Here is an 18,973-nt window from a genome sequence, read left to right as displayed (position 1 = left end):
GGTCTAGCGAATGTAAAAAAAACACTCAACAAAAAGGCTTCTTTGTCGAGTGTTAGAAAAAACACTCGATAAAGAGGCTTTTTTGCTGAGTGTCTTTTCTAACAAAAGAAGTCTCTTTGCCGAGTGTTTTTTTGCTAAGTGTTTTTTTTTTTGACAATCGACAAAGAGCTTCTTTGTCGAGCACTCAGCAAACCATTTAACACTTGGCAAAGAGGTTGTTTGCCGTAGTTTGCCTAGCAGTCTCATTTGCGACTTTGATTCGCAGTTCGGTGGAAGACATAATCCCTCCGTTCAAAAAGTAATAAAAACTTGCATGCTTAATTAAAGCCAACCAAATAGTTACAAATTTGATTAAGTTAATAGAGAAAATTATTAATATTTATGGCATAGAAAAGGTATATTATAAAACTATATTACGTGACAAATTGAATGGTACAAATTTGTTATCATGGATATTGAGATACATGTTTCTATAAATATGATCAAACTTATAACAATCTAACTTTGACTAAACTTCTAGGGTCTTTACTTTTTGAAAGGAGTGGGTATCATCATTTGACTAGTTTGCCGGCTAGAGCCTATTCCTACTTTTCCCCCCTTCATATTGCGAGTACAAACTGGTTGGCTGGAAAACCAGAAAACTCAAAGGAACTCGTGCTACTCCTATACCCTCCATGGATGTAGCTGCAATCTTTTGTTTCCTGCTTGTTCTGATCACCACCACGACCACCATTTCGTCCTCTGCTTATGCTGCACAAACCAATGGCGCGTGCTTTCCATATGAGAGGGATGCACTGCTTTCCTTCAAGTCTGGCATCCAAAGCGATCCGCAGAAGCTCCTTGCTTCTTGGAATGGCGATGACTGCTGCCGGTGGACTGGTGTCAACTGCAGCTACAGCACGGGCCATGTTCTCAAGATCGACCTCCGCAACAGTTTCTTCCTGGATGATCTACTTCATCCTCCGATACACTCCGAGTATCCTCATGGGATGCGTGGGAAGATAAGCTCTTCTTTACTTGCTCTGCATCATCTGGAGTATCTTGACCTCAGCGGGAATCTTCTGGGGGGAGAAGCGGTACAGATACCGAGATTCTTGGGCTCATTGCCGAACTTGGTTTATCTCAACCTCTCCTCCACGGATTTCAGTGGTAGAGTGCCTCCTCATCTTGGTAACCTCTCTAAACTGCAATATCTTGATATTGACACCACTTGGAATGATGAAGAAAATAATATGCATAGTGAGGACATCTCATGGCTAGCACGTCTCCCTTTGCTAGTGTTTCTCGACATGAGTGGTGTGAATCTCAGTATAACCGGCGATTGGGTTCAAGTGCTTAACAAGCTTTCTAATTTAAGAGTCCTTCGTCTCCATGCGTGCCAACTGCCTTTTCCATATCCAGCTATTGTGGATTCTAACCTCACATCACTTGAGATAGTAGATCTATCAGACAATAGAATCAACACCTTGAATCCCAGCTACTGGTTCTGGCATGCTAGTACCATCAGGCATCTTGACCTAATGAACAATATGATTGTTGGGCCACTTCCAGGTGCCATGGGCAACATGACTTCCCTTGAAGTACTTAACCTCGGAGGCAATCATCTTAGTGATGTAAAGGCGAAACCACTCGAAAATCTATGCAATTTGAGGGAGCTAACATTGTGGTCAAATAAGATCAATCAAGATATGGCAGAATTTTTAGATGGGCTCCCTCCTTGTGCATGGAGTAAGTTAGAGTTGCTAGATCTATCTACAACCAATATCAGTGGGGAAATTCCGAACTGGATAAATCGATGGACTAATCTGAGCATTCTTCAACTCTCCTCTAACATGCTTGTGGGGTCAATACCTCTGGAAATTGGTATGCCCAGCAAACTCAGGACACTGGATCTAGATGGCAACCACCTCAATGGGTCCATATCAGAGGAACACTTAGCCAGCCTAGTGAATCTGGAGGAGTTAGATTTATCATACAATTCCGTCCAAATGGTGATCAACTTGAGTTGGATTCCTCCTTTTAAGTTGCGGATGGCTTATTTCCCCCATTGCCAAACGGGGCCTTATTTTCCTTTATGGCTTCAAGGGCAAAGGGATCTTATTTACCTTGACATTTCTGACACAGGCATAGTTGATTATCTCCCAGATTGGTTTTGGTCTGTGTTTTCGAATACTACATACCTAAACATCTCTTGTAACCAAATTAGTGGAAAGTTACCAAGGACACTGGAGTTTATGTCTTCAGCTTTAATATTTGATTTCAACTCCAACAACCTGACAGGTATTCTACCCCAGTTGCCAAGGTATCTGCAAGAACTTGACATTTCCAAGAACTCACTGTCAGGGCCATTACCAACGAAATTTGGGGCTCCGTACCTTCTGGATTTATTACTTTCTGAAAACAAAATCACTGGGACTATTCCATCATATATTTGTCAACTACAGTTTTTATGTGTTTTGGATCTGGCAAAAAACCATCTAGTTGGACAGCTTCCCCTATGTTTTGATGGATCAAAAGAAACCCAGAACAAATCCATGTTAGCTCTGGTCTTGTACGAAAATAGCCTGTCTGGAAATTTTCCTTTGTTTGTGCAAAGTTTCCCTGAGCTGATTCTACTCGATCTTGCCCATAACAAACACATTGGAGAGCTGCCAACATGGATAGCAAAAATGTTGCCACAATTGTCTTATCTCCGGTTGCGGAATAATATGTTCTCAGGCTCTATTCCAGTTCAGCTCATGGAGCTTGGCCACCTACAGTTCTTGGACCTTGCATATAACAGAATATCAGGCTCTATACCTGAGTCACTGGCCAACTTGACAGCAATGATCCCTGACCAGGATCACCAGCAGCCACTGGAAAATCCTTTATACTGGAGTTATGAAAGGCCTTCATCAGCGTCTGACACATATTATGCGAAATTTGATGACAGCCTAGAAGTGGTATCCAAAGGCCAGTATCTTGACTACACCAGCAATGTCGTATATATGGTTGCCCTTGACCTTTCCCACAACAACATAGTCGGGGAGATCCCAGAGGAAATAACATCTCTTGTTGGAATGGCAGTATTGAACCTATCACATAATCAGTTGTCAGGTAAAATTCCAGAGAAGATCGGCCAGCTAAGATCATTGGAGTCTCTAGATTTTTCATGGAATGAACTCTCCGGCGAAATACCTTCCAGTTTATCAGATATCACAACGTTAAGCAAGCTCAACCTGTCGTACAACAACCTATCAGGAAGAATACCTTCAGGGAATCAGCTGCAGGCACTAATCGATCCAGCTTCTTCGTACTTCGGTAACAGTTACCTGTGTGGACCTCCTCTTTTGAGGAACTGCTCTGCGCCTGAGGTAGCTAGAGGTTATCATGATGGACATCAGTCAGATTCAGACGAGAGGTATTTGTATCTTGGGATGGCTGTAGGATTTGTTCTGAGCCTTTGGATTGTCTTTGTTACATTCTTATTTTCTAGGACATGGAGAGTTGCTTATTTTCAAATGTTTGACAAGCTACTGTACTAGATACAAACTCTGCGGCCATAGATTTTGGTGTTTAGGAAAGGTTTATACGGAAAATAAGGATATAATTAACTATCTGCGTACAATATCTGTTACTAACTTGATGTCTGAACTATAGTCATTGTTGTTCCCTGTTGCATGATTTGTTTTCTCAAACTGCTTAGAATCACTAGTTATATTTGAAACTTTCCCAAATCTGAGCCCATGGTATTTCAGTAGCCAAGCTCTAAGGATAACTGTGATATGTCCATAGTCCATTGGCAGAAAAGTTTCATTCGGTTATCGGGAAGACACAGGAGAGACGCTTATCTAGCTACCACTGTAGTACAATGAACCATATTGACTTGATAGGATGCTACTAGTGGCACGTTCATGATAAACATATACTCCTTTCTAGTTTGCAACTAAATTAGTAATGCAATAAATAGAACACAGTCCGGGCGGTGATTTGATGACTTTTACCTGCAGTATCTAGCCGTTTCAAGAGATGATATCCAGAAGCAGGGATATTCCGAGATCATAGTTTTTTTTTCTCTTTTAACTGTGTGTTCTCCTATTTGTTGATGTGTGAGTTTAGATAATCATGTGTCCTTTTGACTTGTATATCCTTCGTGGATATAAAAGCTGGATTATTGAATTCATTATTAAAAAAATTAGTCCAGCTTGCTTGTCCTCTGAAAGAGCATCTAGGTCCCTAGTGATTTCGGTAATTAATGACCGTGTTGATTACTATGACTAACGTGTGTTTTGTAGAGGTAAAGTCATAGGTAAGGTCATGGTAATAGGTACTCGATGGACAGGGATGTACATGCCTATTTAATAGTGGAAATCGTTTCGGTTTTCAAAGGATGGATGGACATCGTCAAGACTAGACTAGGTCTAAGTGCCATGTGGTGAAGAAGGGCACTTAGAGTAGTTTAGGACTTTGTTTTCCTTTGACCGTACTATTAAGAGGGGTTTTGATCTAGTAGCTTGACTTAGGCAAGGCTTTAGGTTTAGGTGTGGTGCACACTTAGTAAACCTAGCACTAGGCGGCTCAGAGATAGTCCTTAGATCAAGAGGAACCAACTTCGTTTTGGAGCGATCGCATTTCGACGAAGTTAGGGTGCCCAAGGGGGCACCGGACGCTGTACCGGACGCTCTGTGAGTGCGTCCGGTGAGGTCCTTAGCCGTTGGAACAGTGTGGTGCTTAGGGTTAAGCACCGGACGCTGGCACCGGACTCACCGGGCAGCGTCCGGTCCCACACCCAGGGAGGATGTAATCTTCCCCTGAGCACCGGACGCTAGCACCGGACGCACCAGGTAGCGTCCGGTCCCATACTCAGTGAGTATGTAAAACTCCCCGGAGCACCGGACGGTGCCACCGGACGCTAAGAGTTAGCGTCCGCTGACCTGTCAGACACAGGTACAGTTAGCCATTATGGGGCACCGTGCAACATAAAGAGCGTCCGGTGACCCCGTTTTCAGTGGAAAACGGTTGGCTGACCTTTGGACTTCGTGGGGTGTATTTATACTCCTCCACTTCGTCCATGAAAGGTCTCTTGCCTATTTGAACATCTGAGAAACTTGTTGTGGAACAAGAGAGTAGCAAGAGCCTAGAGAGGATTGAGATTTGAGTGATTTCTTGAGAGAATCCTTCTCTAGTGAATTCCAAGAGTCAAGTGTGCATCCACCACTCTCTAGAGCCTTGTTTGGGTCAAGTGAGAGTTCTTTGCTTGTTACTCTTGGTGATCGCCATCACCTAGACGGTTCGGTGGTGATTGGAGGCACGAAGACCGCCCGGAGTTCTTGTGGGTGGCTCGTGTCAAGCTTGTGAGTGGTTTTGGGCGATTCACCCCGACGGAGTGTCAAAGAATCAGCCCGTAGAGAGCACTTGGTCCTTGCGTGGACCAAGGGGGAGCAAGACCCTTGCGCGGGTGCTCCAACGAGGACTAGTGGAGAGTGGCGACTCTCCGATACCTCGGCAAAACATCACCGAGCACTTTCTTCCACTACTCCTTTACATTCTAGCATTTACTTTGTGTTTTTACATTCTTAGAATTGCCATGCTAGAATAGGATTGGAACTAGATTGCAAAACTTTTATCCGGTAGCTCTCTAGGTCACACTAGGTACAAGGGGTTGAATTGGAGCTTATAGGTTGCTTAAATTTTTAGAGAAGCCCAATTCACCCCCCCCCCCCTCTTGGGCATCTTGATCCTTTCAATTGGTATCGGAGCCTAGTGCTCATTATTTAGGCTTCACCGCCTGGAGAAAGATGTCTAACGGGGATGGACCGCCACCCATGTTCGATGGGGATGACTTCCCGTATTGGAAAATACGGATGGAGTCATACCTTGAGGCATGCGATGTAAAGTGCCTAAAAGCCGCGACCGAAGGGTTTACCCCTCCGGCAAAAGACACCGCTCTTACTCCACAAGAGCAAGAAAACGAGAAGTGGAATGCAAAGGCCAAAAACCACATCTTTAGAGGCCTTTGCAAAGAGGTGTTCAACCGCGTTCGGAGCCACAAAACTGCCAATGCCCTTTGGAAGGAACTTTGTGCGCTCCATGAGGGATCAAAGAGTGAACGCGAGGAACGCTATCACTTAGTAATGAACAAGCTTAATACATTTGAGATGCTTCCCAAAGAAAATGCTAATGAAATGTATTCTCGCTTGAATGTCATTGTAGAGGAGCTAAATGGACTTGGGCTCACTCAAATGAGTGCGGCGGATGTAGCAAGAAAGATACTATGTGTGCTTCCCATTGAGAAATATGGGCACATAGTAACGGTGCTTCATCAAGGCGATCTCTCCACCGCTACACCAACCGCCGTATTGGGGAAGATCAATGCTCATGAGATGTACATGCACATGAACCCCCAAGACGGCTCCTCATCGGCCAAGAAGGAGAAGAAGGATTTGGCCCTCAAAGCTTCTCACAAGGGCAAGACCAAGAAGATTGAAGTTGAGTCATCAACTTCAAGTGATGATGATGCATCTATTGCCCTCATGGTGAGAAGAACCACAAAGATGTTGAAGAAGCTCAACAAGAATGGAGTCAACTTTGACTCCAAGAAGAAGAAGTTCTTCACAAGTAGCAAGAGAAAGCCCATCTCTGAGATGGATTGCTACAATTGTGGTGAGCTTGGCCATCTTGCTCATCAATGTCCAAAGCCCAAGAAGGACAAATACAAGAAGAAGAACAAAGAGCAAGATGATTCAAGTGATGATGAGAAGAATGAAAAGAAGCAATACAAGAAGAAAGGTGGCAAGAAGAAGGAGCACTACAAGAAGAAGAATGGCAAGGCTTACATTGTTGGTGATTGGCTCATCGACATTGAGAGCTCAAGTGGTGACTCCTCCGGCAATGAGAGTGATGATGAGAAGGTTGACGCCATTGCCATTGATGCTTCATCACCATCATCTTCACCACCATCTACATCCTCTTCACACCTATGCCTCATGGCTAAGGGTGACCGGAAGGTACAAAGTGAAGATGAGAGTAGTGAAAGTGATAGTGAATTTGAACCACCATCTTACGATGAACTTGTAAAATTGCTTAACAAGTATACAAAAGTCATAAGAAAATCTAGAAGTGAAAATGAAAAGCTTGAACTTGAAAATGAAACACTTCTAGCAAAGCTTAAGTCTAGTGATGAGCTTAGAGACCAAAATGAGATCATGACCACTAAGCTCAAGGAGCTCAAACTCTCTTTAAAGAGCTCAAAGAAAAACATGATAAACTTGAGAGTGTTCATGATGAGCTTATCACTAGATATAGAGCAATGAGAGAAGAGCTAACAACTCTAAAAGCAAACTATGACAACCTTGAGATTGCTTATGAACTTGCAATTGATGAAACACATGTTGCTACTAACCATGTTGCTAAGCTTGATGTATCCACATCTTGTGATGACTTACTTGTGGAGAGCACAAGCAAATGTGTTGATTGCAAGGGCAAGAAAGTGGTAGTGGCCGAGAGCCATGAGGACACTATCAAACTCAAGGATGAAATTGTCATGCTCAAGAAAGAGTTGCAAGAGCAAGCCAAGCACAAGACCATTGTGATTGAGTCACTTGATCAAGACAAGAAGCTTGCATATGAGAACAAGTTACTCAAGGAAGAAAATCAATATCTCAAGCTTGGTTTGATGTATGACAAGCAAGAAGAAGATGAGACATTCATCTTGGACGAGTTAGCTAGCAACAATGACCCAATCATCAAGAAGCTAACTCAAGAGAATATCAAGCTCAAGAAAGAGAAGGAACACCTAACCATGGGGTTAGCAAAGTTCACAAAAGGAAAGGACCTTCAAAGTGAGCTTTTCATGAACACCGTCATGAAGATGGATAAGAGTGGGATTGGCTACAAGGCTCATCAAACAAAGCTCATCAAGTCACTAGCCACTCATGATCAACCAAGCAAGCCAAAGCCAAAAAGATATTTTGAGTGTGGTCAAGAAGGACACTTTGCTCATGAGTGTAAGGCACCACTACCACCACCCTTGCCCAAGCATGCACGACCATTTGCCTTCAATGCTCACTACATTGTAAGGAAAGACAAGAGTGGCAAGATCAAGGTTAGCTTCATGGGGCCGCCCAACAAGCAAAGGCCAAAGAAGATTTGGGTGCCAAAGCAACTAGTAGAGAAGGTCAAGGGCCCTAAGCAAATGTGGGTCCCTAAATCTCAAGCTTGATCTCTTGTGTGTAGGTGAACTACAAGACCGGTGGTTCACATTGGGTAATTGATAGTGGTTGCACTCAACATATGACCGGGGATCCCTGGATGTTCACCTCTCTTGATGAAGATGTTGACAACAAAGAGAAGATCACATTTGGTGACAATTCAAAAGGCAAGGTCAAGGAACTAGGAAAGGTTGCTATATCAAATGACAACTCCATCACCAATGTGCTCTATGTGCAATCATTGAGTTTCAACTTGCTCTCGGTTGGACAACTTTGTGATCTTGGATTTGAATGCCTATTCAAGAAGAAGGAAGTAATTGTGACCAAGGAAGATGACAATGAAGTGATATTCAAAGGCTTTCGACACAACAACTTATATGTAGTTGATTTCTCATCCGATGAACTTGATGTCAAGACTTGCTTATTCACCAAGACCTCACTTGGGTGGTTGTGGCATAGAAGGTTAGATACAAGCTAATAGTAAGACACAGGTTATCTCAGCAACCGTCTTTGTCCTCGGCAACGGCGCCAGAAATGCTTGTTGATATTTGGGAACGCAATAAGGAATTGATCCGCAAGCGCACGGATATCGGTGAGCACTTCACCCGGGAAATTATCCAGAGTATCGTATTTATTTTTTTACCACTAGGAGAAAGAGTGCATCTGACTAACCGGTCTATTACTACTAACCTTTAGGCACAAAGAATGTCTTTCGATGTGAGTGATAAATAGAGAAGACTGCAACCGTAGTCTCCTTCTAACCTTGGTAAGGATGATCTATTGTTCTAATGGGGAGGCTAACGGAATCTAGACACCACAAAGGATGTTCAACCCGCACCTATAAACCCTATCCTTCCTGCTAACGAGATGTGATCTACAAAGGTAGCTCGGAAATGTCACGTTCCTCACTACTACCACGGTCCAGCTAGTCAGGGAATATCTATGAATACCCCAGCCTAAACACCACGTTTACGCCAACAATGATTACTCTAAACTCTACGCGAAGAGATTAAAGTAAACTCATAAACCATAAGAACAATAAAACAAGAACTTACTAGAATTTAGAAGTCGAATTACTGAAGAATCCTAGGAGCAAGCTTTGGGTTAGGAGAACTTGATCCCACAGGTACAAGCTTGGAGTAGACACCGACAGGCCGGGCTTCCTCCACTCTACACCTCCACTCTATCTCTCTCAATCTAGTAGAAACTAGAAGATCTATTTCTACCTTACATTGATTGCTAAGCCTAAAAAGAAATATTAATTAGAGAACAGGTTTTCCTTCGAGGGCACCCCTCAGTCTCTATGATAATTTCTTCATGTCTTCTCCAGGGCCAGGGGGCCTTGCTTATATAGTCCTCCCCTTCTATGCGTTTTTGGGTCGATAGCCGAGGTGGTACTATGTTTTTCTTGATCCAATAGGTCGGTGGAATATCCCGAGCGAAGGAGTCCTGAATTGGCTCCAGCAGGGGGGCGGGCGCCCTGGGCCTGGCCCAGCTTCGCCTCCGCTTCGGTCTCGTGGCTTCTGGAGTCTTCTAGATGATGAAAAATTACGTGGTGCGTTGATATCTCTATGTAATCCCGACATGTGGGCCTTTCTTCCTTATTTCCTGATAACCCCCTGCAGAAACATATAAACAACAAAACTCGTGGAATTCTGTCAGATCAAACCCTAATTCTAGGTGATGGTTGCATATTGGTCCTTTCTCATGTTTATTTGATAATTAAAATTGATACTTATGAACCGTCAACAAATACCCCCATACTTAGGCTTTTACTCGTCCTCGAGAAAAGGATGGTTAAGAAAAATATCTGGGGTAAAACATTTAAAGCATTCTCTTTATATAATTGCAGGGTGTTAAAATCCACTGTGTACCATAGTCAGGGATGTATATGCTTAAGAGTAAAGATCCTTTCTTCTCAATCCTGTCACTTGGAGTTTTTGTATATTTTTGAAAGAAAGTTAGCATACCTTTTGATCCTCATAGGTTCTCTCAGATCACTCATTATCTTTTATATATATCTCACTGAGGTTGTTTTAATTTGCAAAAATTCTCAAGCATACTTACTTTGCATTTATTGCTTGATCAAAACGGGATCCGAGGAGGGGAATGTCATACTCTTAGATCAAAGACTTTGAAAATTAAAAAATTTGTCAACTCTTGCTGGCATATTGCTTATTAGAGGGACCATGTGCTATCATTTTTTTCTCTTTTCTCTTCTCTTTTTTTTTAAGTGGATACCGAGGTACCCCTAATTCTACTGCCGGACACTTGTCCATTTTTTTCTGCGAGGTTATCGAGCACTTGCTCCTTTTTATTTCCTCGAAATATCTCTATTTTTGCATAGCCCATGCCTCTAATGCAATAATACTTCGGAAGAGTGAATCTTACTGAAATAGTGTCTTGATCTTGGGAGCATGATAAATCTCTCAACAAGGGTCTAACTCATTTTGAACAAACTCAATACAGAGCATATAGCTTTTATAATCATAATTAATATTTCAGTTTTATCAGGCATATAAAACACTGAGGATGGTAGCTAGAAATTTGAATATTTTGAAATAAATTCTCCAAGCAACCATGATATCAAGAATAAGAAACTCATACTCTACCATCACATATTCCATATTGACTTAAGTAACACAGGGTTTTAAAATGATTTTATACTAATTGCAAGTTTTCAGGAAATATCACAGATTGAGATTAATCATGATTAGAAATATTTTAATCTTTTTATTTTATCATGTCGGAAACAGTAATTTGCATAATCCAAAATAAATATATGTGTAAAGTAAAGTGTGCAGAGTGTGTACCTGAGTGGTGGAGTGGTGTAGTCGGAGTGTGGTTGGCATGTCGAGGGATCTCCCCCATACTTGTTTTCTGCTTTCTTGCACAAAAGTAAAGTAGAGACACACAAGACATAATAATAATACTAATACTCTTTATTGATCTTGAGGCATTTATTACAAAAGACTGATAGCAAACTGATAGCAAACTAATAATAGCAAACTTAAACAGAATTTAAAGATAACTAAGATGTATTGCCTCAAGGTCTAATCTAGATAACTTAGCGGCGCTCTAATTCCTTGATCTTCTTGTTGGCACTGGCAAGATCCTGCCTAAGGCCTAGTATAATGGTGTTGTGGTTAGAGAGCTGCCTAGTGAGGGAATTAATTGAGGACTGGAGGTCTATGATAACTCTATCTAGCCTGCGAACTTCCTCATCAATATCGACTATAGTCTTGCGACGATGGGAGGTGTCTCAAAAGCATTGAGAGAGTGTTTCGGGGCTGCCTTTGGAGGGATGAAACGGACTTTGGATGCTCTAATCCCTTCAAAGTAAGGCCTTTCCTCCTCCGTAGTGTAGCGAACGCTGCTGATCTCGCCGCTTCGGTTGGTCTTGACTCCAACGACCCTCTCATTGGGTCTAGGTGGAAGGACTCTTGTGCCGATTGGCACCTTGATAGTGGTCTTCGTCTTGGATGATGATCCTTTGAGGAGTAGGGGTTGTGGTGGTGCGGTGAGAACTGGTTGAGCATGGTAAGATTGGGCAGAGCTGCGTTGACGTAATGGCATGGCTTCTAGCTGACGTTCTGTGTTGGCCGGGACGAGAGCACGGGCATCGGGGTCTTCCACAGGCTCCATGTTGAGGTTGAAGGGGACGACTTCCCAATCTTCGTGGTACTTGTCGGCCATTGGAGTAGCAAGAAACTAATAAAATTTTAATTGAAGGAGAGCTAATCAAGCTCTAATTGAAGGAGAGAAAGCTTGGTGGCTTAGTGTTTGAAAACTGAGGTCAGGGGTCTGTTTATATAGGGGTCAAAAGGATGCCTCTATGGGTTGTTCGGGTTGCTCCCGTCGATGTGCGTGGGAAACTTTCTATCCGAGGGATTATTTGAATTACCATAAGTGCATTTTCCGTAATAGAGAAAGTCGGGACCGAGGGGGAACAGGGGCTGGGCGCCCGCCCACTTGACCTGGGCGCCCGCCCTCTCTCTGGCCCCTCTGTGGGCCCACTTCTCCGAGCGCGTTTCTAGATGCGAAATTATTTAGAAAAATATATATATGCCCCAAAACCATCAGACCAAAAGTGTCGGGCTCTAATTTTCCATGGGAAGGTAAAAAATGGACTACGTCTATTTCTTCAAATTCCTCATTGGGCTCTAAAAATAATTTAAGACGTTGACCATTTACCTTGAATAACGTACCTTCGCTGTTTTGAAGTGTGATAGCTCCGTGGGATGATGAATTGATTACCTTGAATGGTCCTTCCCATTTGCTCCAGAGTTTTCCATGTCCGAAAAGCTTTACCCTGGAATTAAAAAGTAATACCTTATCTCTGGGTGTGAACTCCTTCTTCTTGATTCTCTTGTCATGCCACCTCTTGACTCTTTCTTTGTAGATCTTTGAATTGTGATATGCCTTCTCTCGCCATTTTTCCAATTCTGATAGTTGCATTCTTCTATAATCTCCAGCAACATCTAGGTCCATATTCCATCTCTTTATGGCCCAGTGTGCTTTGAACTCTAGTTCAACAGGTAGATGGCAAGTCTTCCCGTACACCAATTGGTATGGAGACATTCCAATTGGGGTCTTGTATGCTGTCCGGTATGCCCAGAGTGCATCGGGTAACTTGTCTTTCCACGCCGTTCCCATTTCATTTACTGTCTTCTGAAGAATATTCTTGATTTGTTTGTTGGAAGTCTCTGCTTGGCCACTTGTCTGAGGATGATAGGGGGTAGCGACGTTGTGACGGATTCCATGTCTTGATAGATATTGCTTGAAGCGTTTGTCGATAAAGTGTGCTCCTCCATCACTTATCACTACTCTGGGGACTCCAAATCTTGGAAATATAATTTCTTCAAACATCCTCTTTGAACTGACGTTGTCGGCATGCTTGCAAGGTAATGCTTCTACCCACATGGAGACATAGTCAACTGCCACCAAGATGTACTCGCACTTCTTTGATGGAGGAAATGGACCCATGTAGTCTATTCCCCAGACATCAAAGAGCTCAATCTGAAGGTTATTGGTGAGTGGCATTGCATCCCTTGTATTTATGTTTCCGTGCCTTTGACATGGCCCACATCTTCTGATATATTGCTTCGTGTCTTCATACATTGTAGGCCAGTAGAATCCACACTGCCAGATCTTTGAATGTGTACGGAATGATCCATAATGACCTCCATATGGTGATGAATGACATCTGTCGATGATCTTCCATCCTTCGTCAGTGGTCACACATCTCCTGAGTAAGCCATCAGAGCATACTCGGAAGAGGTATGGCTCATCCCATATATGTGAACGACTTTCTTGAATAAGCTTCTTCTTGTTTGCTCCTGGTGGTACATACCCTGAAACCATAAAATTAACAATATCTGCATACCAGGGGTCAGACCTGTTAATCCCGTAGAGCATGTCGTCCCGGAGTGAATCATTGATGGGGGTTTCCTGTGGACTCTTAAAATACATTCTAGACAAGTGGTCAGCAACGGAATTTTCTACTCCCTTTTTATCTTTTATTTCTAAGTCAAATTCTTGGAGTAATAAAATCCATCTAATCAGGCGAGGTTTAGCATCTTTTTCAGTGGTTGCATAATTAAGTTGAGCTCCTGTCAAAGTTTTACTGGCATAAGCAATTGCATGATGCTTCTTATCTTTAGTTTGTCCCAATACTGCCCCCATAGCATAATCACTAGCATCACACATAATTTCAAAAGGCAACGACCAATCAGGGGGTTGAATGATTGGTGCAGAGATGAGTGCTTTCTTTAATAAATTGAAAGATGTTAGACATGCATCATCAAATTCGAAAGGGGCATCCTTGGCTAGCAAAAGAGTAAGTGGTCTAACAATAAATGAAAAATCTTTTATGAATCTACGATAAAAACCAGCATGGCCAAGAAAGCTTCGAATTCCTTTTATGTTCACAGGTGGAGGTAGTTGTTCAATTACTTCAATTTTAGCTTTGTCTACCTCAATACCTCTTTCAGACACTAAGTGTCCTAGCACTATTCCTTCTCTAACCATAAAATGACATTTTTCCCAATTAAGGATTAAGTGCTTTTCTTCACATCTTTGCAAAACCTTATCTAAGTTTTCAAGACAACTATCAAAAGTTTTTCCATAAACAGAGAAATCATCCATGAAAACTTCCATAATCTCTTCAATCATATCAGAAAATATAGACATCATGCATCTTTGAAAAGAAGCTGGTGCATTACATAACCCAAAAGACATTCTACGGTAAGCATAAGTTCCATATGGGCATGTAAAGATGGTTTTGCTTTGATCATCAGGATGGATCAGGATTTGGTGATACCCTGAATATCCATCTAAGAAACAAAAGAATGAATGGTTTGCTAACCGCTCTAGCATCTCATCTATAAAAGGTAAAGGAAAGTGATCCTTTCTCGTGGCTTTATTTAGTTTTCTATAGTCTATGCACATCCACCATCCTGTGACGGTGCGTTGCGGAATTAGCTCATTCTTTTCATTCATAATAACTGTCATGCCTCCCTTTTTAGGCACAACTTGCACTGGGCTTACCCACTCACTGTGCGGCACAGGATATATAATCCCTGCATGCAGCAACTTTATAACTTCCTTTTTAACTACCTCTCTCATAGTGTTGTTAAGTCTACGTTGGGGTTCTCGAGAGGGTGTAACAGAAGGATCTGTTGGAATACGATGGGTACAAATCATAGGACTGATTCCTGTAAGATCTTGAAGTGAGTAGCCGAAAACTGAGTGATGTTTCTCAAGAATGGTCATTAATCGCAGAGTTTGATCCTGAGTGAGTTTATCGCTAATGATCACAGGGAACTCTGGATTATTGTTTAGGAAAGCATAGGTAAGACCGGGTGGTAAAGTTTTAAGCTCTATAGGGGGTCTAGGTGTTTCTGCAAACTCATCTAAGGGTTCAGGCTTGGAAGGTTCGTCTTCTTCTTCTGTGAAGAAAGGAGTTTCGTCTTCTAAGTCTGGTTCATCTAAAAGCTCTAGAGATGCAGCCTTTACCTCCTCCATAGGATCAGGCAAAAGATATGACTCGGCCTTATTATTTAAGGAATGTGAAATTGTTATCGGGAATTTAAAAGTTTTTCCAAAAGAAATGTGTAGCTTTCCAGTATGACCTTCATAAAGGAGTCTTCTAAAAGGTTGTCCTATTAACAGGTCGAAGTCCCATGTATCAAAGATATAGAAGTTCAAGTGAACCATGGAGCCTTCTACCGTAAGAGGTAGGACATTAATAATTCCAAGACTGGGGACTAATCGTCCTGAAGATTCCTTTATGACCTTTGTTGTGGGGGTTAAGATAAGATTTTTAAATAGTTTAAGTGCAAAGGATTCAGACATAATGTTGATCCCCACAACAGGATTATAAAGAGCATTAAATCGATCAGAATTATAAGCACAACGTATAGTTATAGAGGGTGTGTCCAAACGGATCACATCAGAGGAAAGCTCTGATTCCTCCAACCATTCGCTACTCATTACTGAGATAAGCTCTCTCAATTGATATTCACTTGGTAAATAAATGCTAAACTTGCCATTTTGGGGTTTGTCAATAGAATGGTAGTTTGAAATATTTCCAAAATCGGCAAAAAGATCGGATTCTATATCCAGCATGAAGTCCGGTAGTGGAATTTCTTCCTCTTGAGGCTCAGAACTTGGGATAGCTAAAGTAGATGAAGAATTTGGCAGAGTGTCTACTTCGGCTTCGTAGGTTTCATCATGAAGGGTATTATCCATCTCAGCTTCTAGGATTCTATCTAGGATCACTCTTGCTTCATCAGCAGGGATGCGAAAGAAAGAACCTCTAGACATTGTGTGAAGCATTTGTTTATGATTTTTCTGAAGACCTCGAAAAAAGTGAAATAAAAGAACAGGGTCTTCAAGATTAAGGTTTGGACCAGATTCTAAAAGATCAGAAAAATGTTTCCAGGATTTTCCCAAAGTTTCATTATCTTTTTGTTTAAAAGATAGGACTTCGAGTCTAAGGTCGGCTATACGGTCAAGGGAATAGAAATCTAGACAAAAGTTGGCTCGTAAAACTCCCCATTCACCTTATTGTTGACTTACCTTCTGACTGTACCATTGTCTAGCTTCTCCCCTTAAAGAAAAAGGAAAAAGCTTCCAACGTAAAGTCTTCTCAGAAATGCCTTCAATGCGAAGACAATCACATGTTTGCTCAAAATCTCTAATATGAAGGTAAGGGTTTTCGTCTTCCTTTCCCGAAAAAAGATAGGTTTTGAATCATGGCAATCAACCTAGAACTTAACTTATACTGGGGTGTTTGGATAGGCTGTGATGATTCCCATGGTAAAAGGTCAGTTGCTAAAGGGATTGCAGACTCATAGATCGATTTAGAATTTTGGTTTTCCATAAGGTAAGAATAAAGAAAATAAATAAAGAATATAAAATATAAGAAAAGATAAAAGTATAGATACAAGCTAATAGTAAGACACAGGTTATCTCAGCAACCGTCTTTGTCCCCGGCAACGGCGCCAGAAATGCTTGTTGATATTTGGGAACGCAATAAGGAATTGATCCGCAAGCGCACGGATATCGGTGAGCACTTCACCCGGGAAATTATCCAGAGTATCGTATTTATTTTTTTACCACTAGGAGAAAGAGTGCATCTGACTAACCGGTCTATTACTACTAACCTTTAGGCACAAAGAATGTCTTTCGATGTGAGTGATAAATAGAGAAGACTGCAACCGTAGTCTCCTTCTAACCTTGGTAAGGATGATCTATTGTTCTAATGGGGAGGCTAACGGAATCTAGACACCACAAAGGATGTTCAACCCGCACCTATAAACCCTATCCTTCCTGCTAACGAGATGTGATCTACAAAGGTAGCTCGGAAATGTCACGTTCCTCACTACTACCACGGTCCAGCTAGTCAGGGAATATCTATGAGTACCCCAGCCTAAACACCACGTTTACGCCAGCAATGATTACTCTAAACTCTACGCGAAGAGATTAAAGTAAACTCATAAACCATAAGAACAATAAAACAAGAACTTACTAGAATTTAGAAGTCGAATTACTGAAGAATCCTAGGAGCAAGCTTCGGGTTAGGAGAACTTGATCCCGCAGGTACAAGCTTGGAGTAGACACCGACAGGCCGGGCTTCCTCCCCTCTACACCTCCACTCTATCTCTCTCAATCTAGTAGAAACTAGAAGATCTATTTCTACCTTACATTGATTGCTAAGCCTAAAAAGAAATATTAATTAGAGAAGAGGTTTTCCTTCGAGGGCACCCCTCAGTCTCTATGATAATTTCTTCATGTCTTCTCCAGGGCCAGGGGGCCTTGCTTATATAGTCCTCCCCTTCTATGCGTTTTTGGGTCGATAGCCGAGGTGGTACTATGTTTTTCTTGATCCAATAGGTCGGTGGAATATCCCGAGCGAAGGAGTCCTGAATTGGCTCCAGCAGGGGGGCGGGCGCCCAGGCTACCAGGGCGGGCGCCCTGGGCCTAGCCCAGCTTCGCCTCCGCTTCGGTCTCGTGGCTTCTGGAGTCTTCTAGATGATGAAAAATTATGCGGTGCGTTGATATCTCTATGTAATCCCGACATGAGGGCCTTTCTTCCTTATTTCCTGATAACCCCCTGCAGAAACAGATAAACAACAAAACTCGTGGAATCCTGTCAGATCAAACCCTAATTCTAGGTGATGGTTGCATATTGGTCGTTTCTCATGTTTATTTGGTAATTAAAATTGATACTTAAGAACCGTCAACACCAGTACACTTGGACATTCTTCTTGCAAGACAAGGCCGAAGTTGCATCAATATTCAAGAAGTTTGCAAAGAATGCCCAAAATCAATTTGATGTCAAGATCAAGAAGATTAGAAGTGACAATAGCAAAGAGTTTGACAACACCAACATTGAAGAGTATTGTGATGAAGTGAGAATCTAGCATGAGTTCTCCTCAACATACACACCACAACAAAATGGGGTTGTAAAAAGAAAGAACCGGACATTGATCACCTTGGCAAGAACAATGCTAGATGAGTACAACACTTCGGAGAAGATGTGGGCCGAGGCAATCAACACCGCATGCTATGCTTCAAACCGGCTCTTTCCTCACAAGTTCCTAGAAAAGACACCATATGAGTTGCTCAATGGAAGAAGCCCGATGTCTCATTCTTTAGAGTGTTTGGATGCAAATGCTACATCTACAAGAAGCGCCAACACTTGGGCAAGTTCCAAAGAAGATGTGACATTGGCTACTTGGTTGGCTATTCATCAAAGTCCAAGGCATATAGGGTCTTTAACCATGCCACAAACATGGTTGAAGAAACATTTGATGTTGAATTTGATGAAACTAATGGCTCCCAAGGAGCAAGTGATAATCTTGATGATGTAGGTGGTTAACCATTGAGGGATGCCATGAAGAACCTGCCGGTGGGAGACATCAAGCCAAAAGAAGATGATGATGATGTGCAAGTTATTGAGCCACCATCCACCTCACATGTACCACAAGATGAAGACAAGGATGTGAGAGATGCTCATGAAGACACTCAAGTCACTCATGAGCAAGCGGTGGCACAAGCACAAGATGTTGATGCTCCCCAACCAACCCCTCAAGTGGCGCCAAGAAGAACATCACATCTCCTCCAAGATCACTCTCAAGATCTCATCATCTGGAGTCCATCACGTGGTGTAACTACTCGTTCTAGACATGCTTTATTTATTGAACATCACGCTTTTGTGTCTCTTGAAGATGAACCAAAGACTATAGAGGAAGCTCTTCGTGATGTGGATTGGATCA

The 18,973-nt window shown here is 42.2% G+C and overlaps 1 protein-coding gene across 1 annotated transcript; it reads left to right on the top strand.

Moving 5' to 3' along the window:
* LOC8078611 (leucine-rich repeat receptor protein kinase EMS1) lies at nt 620–3,660 on the top strand. The gene has a single exon (XM_002457982.2). It carries the CDS (start codon nt 675–677, stop codon nt 3,522–3,524), a length of 2,850 nt encoding a protein of 949 aa, XP_002458027.1. The 5' UTR covers nt 620–674; the 3' UTR covers nt 3,525–3,660.

This window comes from Sorghum bicolor, chromosome 3, assembly GCF_000003195.3.
Source record: "Sorghum bicolor cultivar BTx623 chromosome 3, Sorghum_bicolor_NCBIv3, whole genome shotgun sequence".
NCBI classification, from domain to species: domain Eukaryota; kingdom Viridiplantae; phylum Streptophyta; class Magnoliopsida; order Poales; family Poaceae; genus Sorghum; species Sorghum bicolor.
This window is presented reverse-complemented; position numbering and strand designations above follow the sequence as displayed.

Excerpts from the sequence above, each read along its gene's own strand:
- LOC8078611 (XM_002457982.2), top strand. The coding sequence starts at position 675 with ATGGATGTAGCTGCAATCTTTTGTTTCCTGCTTGTTCTGATCACCACC.